This window comes from Hemitrygon akajei, chromosome 1, assembly GCF_048418815.1.
Source record: "Hemitrygon akajei chromosome 1, sHemAka1.3, whole genome shotgun sequence".
In the NCBI taxonomy this organism is placed as follows: domain Eukaryota; kingdom Metazoa; phylum Chordata; class Chondrichthyes; order Myliobatiformes; family Dasyatidae; genus Hemitrygon; species Hemitrygon akajei.
The window spans coordinates 7,065,364-7,078,411 of NC_133124.1; the positions used below are offsets into that span (position 1 = coordinate 7,065,364).

At 46.1% G+C, this 13,048-nt stretch overlaps 1 protein-coding gene across 1 annotated transcript in view; it reads left to right on the plus strand.

Annotated features, from left to right (window-relative positions):
- Nucleotides 1-13,048, plus strand: part of deptor (DEP domain containing MTOR-interacting protein) — a 119,498-nt gene that overhangs the window by 87,867 nt on the left and 18,583 nt on the right. Inside the window, exons 8-9 of the mRNA XM_073028969.1 lie at nt 2,999-3,069; nt 10,562-10,666. Coding sequence (XP_072885070.1) covers nt 2,999-3,069; nt 10,562-10,666 — 176 coding nt within the window. The remainder of the gene's footprint in view (nt 1-2,998; nt 3,070-10,561; nt 10,667-13,048) is intronic.

Genomic DNA, 13,048 nt, shown 5'->3' on the forward strand with positions numbered 1-13,048 from the left:
ATTGTAGTAATGAGAACAGAGCATGTCCTGGATGGTGAAAGTTCTCAATGATGAATCTTGAGGCATCACCTATCAGAGATGCCCTCAGTGGGGACACTTGTGACCATGATGGAGCTGGATGAGTTTACAACCCTCTACAGCCTTTGATCCTGTGCAGTGGTCTCCCCGTTCCAGACAGCGATGAAACCAGTCAGAATGCTCTCTGCCGTACATCAGTAGATATTTGTAAGAGTCTTTGGTGACATACTGGATCCCATCAAACCTCAAATGAAGTATAATCACTGTCATGCCTTCTTTAAAATTTCATCAATATGTTGGAGCCAGGATAGATGTTCAGAGCTGTTGTCAACCAGGAACTTGAAACTGCTCACTCTTGCCACTGCTGATCTCCCGATGAGAACTGGTGTGTGTTCCCTTGACTTCCCCTTCCTGAAGTCCACAATCAATTCCTTGGTCTTACACTGAGTGCAGTGTAAGCCCATGTTGGTGCGTGGCCTAGTGGATAAGGTATCGGTCACTTATCGGTGGATAAGGTCACTGGTTCGAGCCTCAGCTGAGGCTGCATGTTGTGTCCTTGAGCAAGGCACTTAACAACACATTGCTCTGCGACGACACAGGTGCCAAGCTGCTTGGGTCCTAGTGCCCTTCCCTTGGACAACATCGATGGCGTGGAGAGGGGAAGGCTTGCAGCTTGGGCAACTGCCGGTCTCCCATACAACCTGTGCCCTGGAAACCTTCCAAGGCGCAAATCCATGGTCTCACGAGACTAACGGATGCCTATTATTACACTGAGTGCAAGGTTGTTGCCAGCTAATCTGTCTCGCTGCTGTACACCCCATCTTAACCATCAGAAACTCTGCCAACAATAGTTGTGTCATAGGTAAATCAAATTAGTTAGATCAAAACAGATTCTTCACTGTGTATTTGGACAAAGGACCGACTATTTTCATTTGTTTGACAATGCAGCTCACAGTAGGCCCTCCCAAGCCAGGCCGCTCCAGCTATTTAATGTCTAGTTGGGAATGTCCCAACTGTTTTTCAGCTAATAAAGTTCTTTAAAGTGTAGCCATGACTGAATTATGAAAAGCACAACCCTTAATTTTCATACAGCAGACTTCCACAAGAGCACTGTGAGAATGATCAATTGTTTTTATGAAGTGTATTCACCAGGGAAAAGGACCTTGGCAATTCTGGGGATGACTAACAATGGACTGAAGCATTTGAGTATATAGACATGAAGAAAGAGGATGTACTGGAGCTTTTGAAAAACAGTAAATTTTATAAGTTACTGAGACCAGATGAGATATACCCCAGGCTACAGTGGGAAGCGAGGGAGAAGATTGCTGATCCTCTGGTGATGATCTTTGCATCACCAATAGGGATGGAAGAAGTGCTGGAGAACTGGAAGGTTGCAAATTTGTTCCCTTGTTCAAGAAAGGGAGCAGAGATAACCCAGGAAATTATAGACCAGTGAGTCTGATTTCAGTAGTGGGAAAGTTTTTGGAGACGATCCTGAGAGGCTGGAGTTATGAGCATTTGGAGAGTCATAATATAATTAGTCATAGTCAGCACGTCTTTGTCAAGGACAGGTCGTGCCTTACAAGCCTGATTGAATTCTTTGAGGATGTAACAAAACAGAATTGGCTTGCCCACAGAAGGCAAAGGGTGGTTGTAAATGGTTCGTATTATGCATGGAGATTGGTGACCAGTGGTGTTCCACAAGGATCTGTCTTGGGACCCCTCCTTCTTGTGCTTTTTATAAATGACCTGGATGAGGAAGTGGAGGGATGGGTTAGTAAATTTGCTGATGACGCAAAGGTTGGGGGTGTTGTGGATAGTGTGGAGGGCTGTCAGAGGTTACAGCGGGACATTGATAGGATGCAAAACTGGGCTGAGAAGTGGCAGATGGAGTTCAACCCAGATAAGTGTGAAGTAGTTCATTTTGGTAGGTCAAATATGATGGCAGAATATGGTATTAATGGTAAGACTCTTGACAGCTTTGAGGATCAGAGGGATCTTGGGGTCCGAGTCCATAGGATACACAAAGCTGCTGCACAGGTTGACAGTGTTGTTATGAACATATATGGTGTGATGGTCTTCATCAACCGTGGAATTGAGTTTAAGAGCCGTGAAGTAATGTTACAGCTATATAAGAACTTGGTAGTATATAGTATACCCAATAGGTATACTATGTTCAGTTCTGGTCATCTCACTACAGGAAGGATGTGCATACTATAGAGAGCGTGCAAAGGAGATTTACAAGGAAGTTGCCTGGATTGGGGAGCATGTCTTATGAGAATAGGTTCAGTGAACTCAGCCTTTTTTCCTTGGAGTGACGGAGGATAGAGGTGATCTGATAGAAGTGTATAAGATGACGAGAGGCATTGATCGTGTGGATAGCCAGAGGCTTTTTCCCAGGGCTGAAATGGCTAACAGGAGGGGGCATTTAAGGTGATAGGTGATAAACAGTTTCTGCTTCCACAGATGTTTTCTGACCTGCTGTTTTTGGATTCTCTCGTTTATTTATTTATTACGATGAACCATAATAGAATCAGTGAAAGACCGCACCAACTTGGACGTTCAACCAGTGTGCAAAAGACAACAAACTGTACAAATACAAAAAGAAAGCAAGAAGTAATAAAAATAATTAAATAAGCAATAAATATTGAGAACATGAGATAATGAGTCCTTGAAAGTGAGTCCAGAGGTTGTAGGAAAATTTCAATGATGGGCAAGTGAAATTGGGTGAAGTTATCCCCTTTGCTTCTATAGCCTGATGGTTGAGGGGTAATAACTGTTCCTGAACCTGGTGGTGTGAGCTCTGAGACTTTGATACTTCCTGTGATGGGAGCAGCAATGAGAGGTCATGCCCTGGGAGGTGCTTTAATATTTTAAAATTATTAAATTTTAAAATATATTCCCTTTAATATTTTCACTGTCTTAGAAGTTGAAGTGAGCATTTAAATTGAAGACCTTGCTTTGGTATCATTTGTTTCAGTGCTGAAGAGGCCGGTAACTATAGAAGAACTTCTAGCGCCTGGAGCACCCTATACAAAGAAGACATTGACAGTAAGTAATTTTAGCCAACTATAATTACTCTCTGTAATTCTACAAGACTTTCAACTTTGGTAGTTGAACAAACCTTAAGATTCTGATGCTTGTCCAAATTGAATGGTAGCATTGTGATTAGTGTAATTGTATTACTGAATTGTAATGGATTGATTGCCAGTTTGATCATGGGGAGGGCTGTCTCTCTGTTTTTAGGTACCAGCTTTGTCTCGGCAAAGCTGGTACCCAGAGTGTTTCTGAGAGTGTGCATGCTTTTGTCTCTTTCTACTCCTAAGTCACCCAACGTGTACTAACATGACTCAGTAAAAACGTTTAGCCATATTATAACCATATAACAATTACAGCACGGAAACAGGCCATCTCGGCCCTTCTAGTCCTGCCGATGCTTACTCTCACCTAGTCCCACTGGCCCGCACTCAGCCCATAACCCTCCATTCCTTTCCTGTCCATATACCTATCCAATTTTACTTTAAATTACAATACCGAACCTGCCTCTACCACTTCTACTGGAAGCTCGTTCCACACAGCTACCACTCTCTGAGTAAAGAAATTCCCCCTCATGCTACCCTTAAGCTTTTGCCCCCTAACTCTCAAATTATCTCCTCCTGTGTTGCTTTCACTGCGCATGCATAACAACTACAGTGTGTTACGAAAACCCCATAACCAGGTAACTTACCAGCAAAGATAGATGGATCAGCTGAGTCGGATGCTACTATTTTCAAACGTTTTATTCAACAAGGGCACAAACGTATGGTTAATACAAAACATTCAAATCGTCAAAACTCAATCTAAAACACCGGTGTAACCATAATCAATCAGAAATAAGCTCTACAGTTGTCTAGGGGGGTAATACTGAGTCCAACGGAAGTCTTAAGAGTCACTCAGAAGTTTGCAGGCTTTTTCCTTTATAATTTAGAAAAGATGCACACTTGCCCGTCGTCTTGGCAGAGCAAATCCTTGGAATCAGGGGAGCAGACTTCCCCGTTGTTATTTTAAAAGCAGTCTTTCGTTGGTTTTAGCCACAGATTCAAAGTCGGAATCTAGCGTACGTGGCTTCCTTCAAAATGGCGTCCCGCTCCCACGGGAATCGATCTCGTGTCTGCTGGGTGCATCTGAGGGTCCTCCCCTCAGACCCGCCTTTATACTTCTTCACGGGATCGCAGGTATCAATCAAGTTGCAGGTAATGCGATCTTTCTCTCAACCAGCCCACTTTGCCCGAGGGCTTTTCACGTGGTTTCCATGAGACGATAATCAAAGTCACCGTTATTCTGCTTCTTGAGAGAACGTGGTCTTCCGCACGTCTCTCTCTTTTGGGTCAGCTGACCCCCCTTAACTAGAGTTCTTGCGATTTTCACAAAGGAGGGGGCCAACGGCATAACACCTCCCCCCATAATGGGTTTTAACCAGCGGTTAAAAACAGGTTGACACCGGATTTTTTTTTCTCTCTTTCTTTTGAATCTACATACTACACAAGCTTTTCTCTTCACAGAGTACTACTGTTATACATTCAAGTCAGTATCTAAACAGGTAACAAGTACAGTGCCCCTTTTCTTTAATACCTTACCCTACCGTGCCATACATCGTATACTTAATTCAGCACCTGGATAAACAATCCGCTAGCACATTATCACTCCCCTTTATGTGCTGGATCTTAATATCAAATTCTTGTAGCATCAGACTCCAGCTTAATAACCTTCTGTTTTTGTTTTTCATATTGTTCAAGAATACCAGCGGGTTGTGATCGGTATAGACCACTAGGGGTCTTTGCGCCGGACAAATGTACACTTCGAAATGTTGTATCGCTAACACAAGCGCTAACAATTCCTTTTCCACGGAAGAGTAATTCCTCTGGTGTCTATTGAACTTCCGAGAGAAATATGCTACCGGGTGCTCCACTCCATCCCCCGCTTGCTGCAATAGGACTGCTCCTGCCGCCTCATCGCTGGCGTCCGTGGCCAAGGAGAAGGGGTTAACAGATCGGGCGCTTTTAACACCGGGTCATGGCACAATACGGCTTTTAACTTTTCAAAGGCATTCTGACAAGAATGACCCCACTCAAATTTTTCCTCCTTCTGCAGTAATTTTGTAAGGGGGAGCGCAATGTCCGCAAAATTTTTACAGAATTTCCGATAGTATCCCACCATGCCCAGAAACCTCCTCAGGGCCCTTTTATTGGAGGGTACCGGGACCTCGGAAATAGCCCGGACCTTCGCCTGCACAGGGGCCAACTGCCCGTCTCCCACCACATACCCCAGATAGGTGATCGTGGCATGACCAAACTCACTCTTGGCGAGGTTTACAGTAAGGTGGGCTGCCGACATTCGGGTAAACAAACTTTCTACAGCCCCCAGATGCTCCTCCCAGGTGTCATTCCAAACTACCACATCGTCAAGATAAGCCTTGGTGTGGGTTAACCCCTTTATCACAGCGTCTATCATCCGCTGAAATGTCCCTGGGGCATTTTTCATCCCAAACGGCATAACGTTGTACTCGTACAACCCAGACGGGGTGACAAAGGCTGAAATCTCTCGAGCCCTGTCCGTTAAAGGAACGCACCAGTACCCCTTTAGCAAGTCAATTTTTGTGATGTACCTTGCCTTCCCCAGTTGATCAATGCAATCATCCACCCGGGGAAGAGGGTAAGCATCGGTCTGGGTAACCGCGTTGACCTTCCGATAATCGGTACAGAATCTTATGGTCCCGTCCGGCTTTGGGACAACCACGCAAGGAGAAGCCCACGCGGATGAGGATTCGCGGATTATCCCAGCAGCTAGCATATGTTCAATCTCCTTCTCTACCAGCTGGCTTTTCTTAGGATTCATCCGATAAGGGGCTTGTTTAATAGGTTGAGTTGAGGTAGCTATCACATCATGTTGCGTCCCATTACACCTTCGGGGAACATCTGGGCATAAGTCTGCATGCCGGTTAACGAGCTGTATTACCTGCTCCCGCTGTTCAGGCTTTAAGTGGCCAACTTTACCCGCAAGATTCTCCAATACGACAGAGTTCTCTAATCTGGTAGGGACTATACCTATCTTGTCGAACCGTTCTGGTTCCTCCTTACCGTCCCCCCCAACTTCATCGGCTTTCATGGCCGCGCCAACAACCGGGGGGGTGGGTTCGTGATACCCTTTTATCATGTTCACGTGAACTAACTGGGTCGGCTTTTGTCGGTCGGGGGTTTCGATCACGTAATTCAGCGAGTCTATTTTCTTACGCACTGTATATGGTCCTTGAAACCTCGCCCCCAGGGGGTGAGTAGCTACCGAGAATAGGACCAGGACCCGGTCGCCCACGTGAAACTCTCGTTCTCTCGCTCTCTTGTTATACCACTGACCCATTTTTTCCTGAGAGGCTTTAAGGTTTTCGTTTGCCAAGGCGCATACTTGACGCAGCCTTTCCCGGAATTTCAGCACATAGTCGACCACACTGACTTGGGCGGTCGGGTTAGACCATTTTTCTTTCAGTAGGGTTGGGGGTCCCCTGGGCCTGTGACCGAAAACCAGCTCGAACGGACTGAACCCCAGGGAGCACTGGACTGTATCCCTTACGGCAAATAACAAAAGGGGTAAAGCCTCATCCCAGTCTCGAACGTTCTCCTGGCAATAAGCTTTAAGCATGGTCTTTAGGGTAGCGTGGAACCTTTCCAACCTCACCCCGAGCTGGGTCATCATCTGCCGAAATGCGTTCGACGTGAATGTACTTCCCTGGTCTGATTGTATCTCCTTGGGTAGCCCCACGGTGGTAAAGAATTTGATAAGGGCCTTCACCACCGCAGAGGTCCTAATACTACCCAGAGGCACGGCCTCGGGAAATCGTGTAGCGGCACACATCAGGGTCATGATATACTGCCGCCCACTCGCAGTTTTAGGTAAGGGTCCCACAAAATCCACAATGACTCGGGAGAAAGGCTCCTCACATGCGGGAATAGGTCGGAGGGGGGCCTTAGGGATAACTTGATTCGGCTTACCCACCACCTGGCAGGTATGACATCTTTTACAATACTCAGTAACATCTTTCCTCAGATTGGGCCAATAGAATTCCCTCTGAACCCGCTCCACGGTCTTCTTTATTCCTAAATGCCCGCCTAAAGGTCCCTTATGGGCTAAGTCAAGAATGTCGTCCCGATATACTTTCGGGACTACTATCTGATGTAGCACCGCCCAGTCCTCATCGGCCTGCACCGCAGGGGGTCTCCACTTCCTCATCAACACCCCCTCCTGGAGATAATAACCCTCTGGCTCAGCCTCCAGTTCAGTCTCGGAGAGAACCGACTCTCTCAAGGCTACCAGCTCCTCGTCACCATTCTGTTCCCGTACAAACTCTCTTCTGGCTAAGGACCGGTCTACCTCTTCCCGATTTCCCACTCGTTCCTCCCTACTCTCCGTTTTCCTTTCCTCGGACTCTCGTTGGTACAGAGTCGGTAAAAAAGTTTCGGCCAAATCAAAACTGGCCAGATTCCACCCGCTCTCGGTCTCAGCGGCCCTTTTCAACATGCTGCGAGTGACCGCACATGCGGGATAGAATTTTTTTTCTGAGGGAGGGTCTTCAACTCTCACGGGCTGGGTGGTCAGCTTCAAGGCGGCACCCATCTTCCCACCCGCTAGGTCGTTACCCAGAAGGACGTCCACTCCTTCTCCTGGCAATTCCGGCAGGACCCCCAGATCTACTGGTCCCGACACCAACTCACAATCTAGAAAGACCCTATGCAAAGGCACGACCTCGGTTCGGTTCCCGATACCTCTAAGGGCTACCTCCCCCGTGCGAGGGCCGAATTTTAACACATTACGGCTAATTAACGATAGTTCCGCCCCCGTGTCTCTCCAAATTCGTACGGGAATTGAGGGGTCCCCTTCCTTCAAAGCCACGGTTCCTTCGGACCTAAATGTCTCCCGCCCCTCCTGTATTCCATCTGTCTGGGGCCTGCTTGTCGATTTTCGGATCGACGCAACACAGCCTATGGAAATAGCTGCTTTCCCTCGTTCCGACTCCTTCCTCGGAGCAGTGCATTTTGATGCAATATGTCCCACCTTTCCACAATTAAAACAGTTGAAACCAGGAGATCTCCAGGTTTCCTGTCTGTTATCCTCACTTTTTGTGCTAGCTCCCGGTGGAGTTTCTCCCTTAGCCGGCGGACTGTCCCTACCATTCCGACGGTCTCTCGGGTAACTTTTTGGCGAGGAAAACTTTGTCTTGTGGGTTAGGGCATATTCATCTGCGAGCCTAGCCATCTCTGAGATGGACTGATTCGTCCTCTCATTTAAATACATTCGGATCTCTTCCGGAACGCAACCTTTAAATTCCTCAATCAAAACTAGCTCCCTGAGACGCCCATAGTTCTCGGCCACCTTTTCAGCTGTGCACCAACGGTTCAAGAGCACACCCTTCTCATGGGCTAGCTCGGTATACGTTTGATTCCACCCTCTTTTTAAATTTCGGAACCTTTGTCTATACGCCTCAGGTACTAACTCGTAACCTCGGAGAATGGCCTCCTTTACTTGATCATAATTCCCGTCCCTTTCTGTGGGCAGCGCGGCATATACCCGCTGTGCTTTTCCTCGTAACACACTTTGTAACAACGCCACCCATTGCTCTCTGGGCCACTGCTGATTCCCTGCCACCTTTTCAAAGAGCAAGAAATAACTATCAACATCCGTCTCCTCGAACGGGGGGACCAACCTCAACGCCCGACTAATATCAAACCCCTCCTCCCTCTCTCCCCCTTGAGTTCTTCGCTCTTGCTTTCGCCTGTCCAGCTCCAATTCATGGTTCCTTTGTTTCTCTTTCTCTTCTGCTTCTAGCTGCTTTAGTTTGAACACCTGCTCTCTTTCCCTCTCAGCTCTCTCGGCTTCTCTCTCTGCTCTCTCGGCTTCTTTTGCCCTCTCTGCTCTCTCGGCTTCTCTCTCTGCAGCCTTCTGAGTTGCTTCTACTTCTAGCTGCTTTATTTTAAACTCATGTTCCAGCCTTGCTTTCTCCAACTCTGCCTGATTTGTCCCACTCACTAATCTCCTTTCGGGAATATTTTCCAAATCCTCAGCTGTAAACACCTTCTTCCCAACGTAATGCTGTTGTATGACCCTTCGCACTTCCTGCTTTTTCATTGCTGGCTTCACCGCTGTGAGGTCTAATGCCTGCGCCAAACTTACTAAGTCTGATTTTGTAGCTTTCCATAGCGCCTCTACCGTCGGGTTTCTCCTAAATTCCTGCACATCCATCTTTGCTGGTTTCTCGTCTGGCTACCTGCGTAACCAGATTTAAGTTTGGACTTACAGCCCGATTCACTGACCCTCCCGTTTGGTTTCAAATCCGGGACGAGAACCCCACTTGTTACGAAAACCCCGTAACCAGGTAACTTACCAGCAAAGATAGATGGATCAGCTGAGTCGGATGCTACTATTTTCAAACGTTTTATTCAACAAGGGCACAAACGTATGGTTAATACAAAACATTCAAATCGTCAAAACTCAATCTAAAACACCGGTGTAACCATAATCAATCAGAAATAAGCTCTACAGTTGTCTAGGGGGGTAATACTGAGTCCAACGGAAGTCTTAAGAGTCACTCAGAAGTTTGCAGGCTTTTTCCTTTATAATTTAGAAAAGATGCACACTTGCCCGTCGTCTTGGCAGAGCAAATCCTTGGAATCAGGGGAGCAGACTTCCCCGTTGTTATTTTAAAAGCAGTCTTTCGTTGGTTTTAGCCACAGATTCAAAGTCGGAATCTAGCGTACGTGGCTTCCTTCAAAATGGCGTCCCGCTCCCACGGGAATCGATCTCGTGTCTGCTGGGTGCATCTGCTGGGTGCATCTGAGGGTCCTCCCCTCAGACCCGCCTTTATACTTCTTCACGGGATCGCAGGTATCAATCAAGTTGCAGGTAATGCGATCTTTCTCTCAACCAGCCCACTTTGCCCGAGGGCTTTTCACGTGGTTTCCATGAGACGATAATCAAAGTCACCGTTATTCTGCTTCTTGAGAGAACGTGGTCTTCCGCACGTCTCTCTCTTTTGGGTCAGCTGACCCCCCCTTAACTAGAGTTCTTGCGATTTTCACAAAGGAGGGGGCCAACGGCATAACAAGTGCCAGAAACCTGCGTAAGTTCAGTTCCACCACTGTCGGTGGAGTTTGTGCGTTCTCCCCGTGACTGCATGGGTTTCCTCCAGGACTCCAGTTTCCACCCACATTCCAAAGACTTACGGTTAATTGCCAACAAGGGTGTAATTGGGCAGCATGGCCTCATTTGGCCAGAAGGGCATGTATCTCGAAATATTAAAAAGTCAGGATTTTATACTCTGTTGCTTTGAATCTATTAAGGAGCATCCTCAAGCCTTATTTTAAACATGTCTGTTTAGACTGTCAGAAGATGTGGTGACTGTGTGCATTTGGAAAATCTTCCTGAGGAGCACAGAAGCTGGTTTGAGCAACAGGAATCTAAAGATGACCTTTGGTTAAGGACTTAATGTTTATTTTTAAAAAATGTGGCTGTTTTTCAGATCGTGGGAGATGCAGTTGGCTGGGGATTTGTTGTACGTGGAAATAAACCATGTCATATTCAGGCCGTGGATCCCACTGGCCCTGCTGCTGTAGCTGGAATGAAGGTAATGCTTTTCCCTGGCACACACAACACACAGATGGCCCAGTGTTGAGAGTTTCTGAGAGTTCCCAGTTTGCACCATAGTTTAGACCACAAGGGTGCATACATACATTCAGTGGCCACTTTGTGTACCTCCTTTACCTAATAAAGTGACCATGTTCATGGTCTTCTGCTGCTGTAGCCCATCCACTTCAAGCTTTGGCATGTTGTGCATTCGGAGACCACTGTTGGAATGTGCAGTTATTTGAGTCATTGTCGCCTTCCTGTCAGTTTGAACCAGTCTGGCCATTCTCCTCTGACCTCTCTCATTAACGAGGTGTTTTCACCCATAGAACTGCCACTCACTGGATGTTTTACGTTTCTCAAAATCAGGTTTATTATCACCGGCATGTGTCATGAAGTTTGTTAGCTTAGCAGCTGCAGTACAATAAAATAAATTAAATAAATAAATTACAGTATACTGAATAGATTAAAAATCGTGTCAAAAACAAATAATATGCATTTAAAAAGTGAGGTGGTGTTCACGAGTTCAATGTCCGAATCATTCACACCATTTTCTGTAAACTCTAGGAGATTGTTGTGTTTCAAAAATCCCACAAAATCAGGAATCGACAGATACATAAAAAACTCTGCTTGCAGGGATTTGTAAATAATGGACACTAAAATTCTAGAAAGAAATTGTGACAGTAATGTATTTCTGTGGAATTTTTTGTAGGCTTTTGTTGCTACATAAAAATGGCAAACAACGCTAGGGATCTTTCTCTGAAAGTAATGTGGGTTTCCCATGACATTTCTGCACATCGAGATGGTTAATGTGCCAATTTATGGTTTGCAGTGTTGCCAAGAACAGCTAGCTTAAGGACTGGGAATGTTTCTGAATTTGGCAAAGAAGAATAGAGACATTGATAAGGCAAATTACAATACAGGCGTCTCACAGAGGAACATCTATAGAAAGGTAAATAGGAAAAGTGTAGCAAAACTGACTGCGGGTTCCTTAAAGTCTAAAATATGAAAGACTACACTCAGCAGCCACTTTAATAGGTGCAGCTGCTTTTTGATGCTAATGTCTAATCAGCCAATCATGTGGCAGCAACTCAGTGCATGCAGACATGGTGACTAGTGGGGTGCCACAGGGATCTGTCCTGGGACCCCTGCTCTTTGTGATTTTTATAAATGACCTGTATGTAGAGGCGGAAGGATGGGTGAGTAAGTTTGCGGATGGCACAAAGATGGGAGGAGTTGTGGATGGAGCTGTAGGTGGTCGAAGGTTACAAGAGGATATAGATAGATAGATAGATAGATACTTTATTCATCCCCATGGGGAAATTCAACATTTTTTTCCAATGTCCCATACACTTGTTGTAGCAAAAACTCATTACATACAATACTTAACTCAGTAATAATATGATATGCATCTAAATCACTAACTCAAAAAGCATTAATAATAGCTTTAAAAAAAGTTCTTAAGTCCTGGCAGTTGAATTGTAAAGCCTAATGGCATTGGGGAGTATTGACCTCTTCATCCTGTCTGAGGAGCATTGCATCGACAGTAACCTGTCGCTGAAACTGCTTCTCTGTCTCTGGATGGTGCTATGTAGAGGATGTTCAGGGTTTTCCATAATTGACCGTAGCCTACTCAGCGCCCTTCGCTCAGCTACCGATGTTAAACTCTCCAGTACTTTGCCCACGACAGAGCCCGCCTTCCTTATCAGCTTATTAAGACGTGAGGCGTCCTTCTTCTTAATGCTTCCTCCCCAACACGCCACCACAAAGAAGAGGGCGCTCTCAACAACTGACCTATAGAACATCTTCAGCATCTCACTGCAGACATTGAATGACGCCAACCTTCTAAGGAAGTACAGTCGACTCTGTGCCTTCCTGCACAAGGCATCTGTGTTGGCAGTCCAGTCTAGCTTCTCGTCCAACTGTACTCCCAGATACTTGTAGGTCTTAACCTGCTCCACACATTCTCCATTAATGATCACTGGCTCCATATGAGGCCTAGATCTCCTAAAGTCCACCACCATCTCCTTGGTCTTGGTGACATTGAGACGCAGGTAGTTTGAGTTGCACCATGTCACAAAGTCCTGTATCAGTTTCCTATACTCCTCCTCCTGTCCATTCCTGACACAAGAGTTGGGCAGAAAAATGGCAGATGGAGTTCAATCCGGACAAGTGTGAGGTGATGCATTTTGGAAGGACAAACCAGAAGACTGAGTACAGGATTAATGGTCGGTTACTTAAGAGTGTGGATGAACAAAGGGACCTTGGGGTTCAAATCCATACATCCCTCAAGGTCGCTGCACAGGTTGATAGGGTAGTTAAGGAGGCCTATGGGATGCGTGGCTTCATTAACAGGGGGATTGAGTTCAAGAGTAGAGAGGTC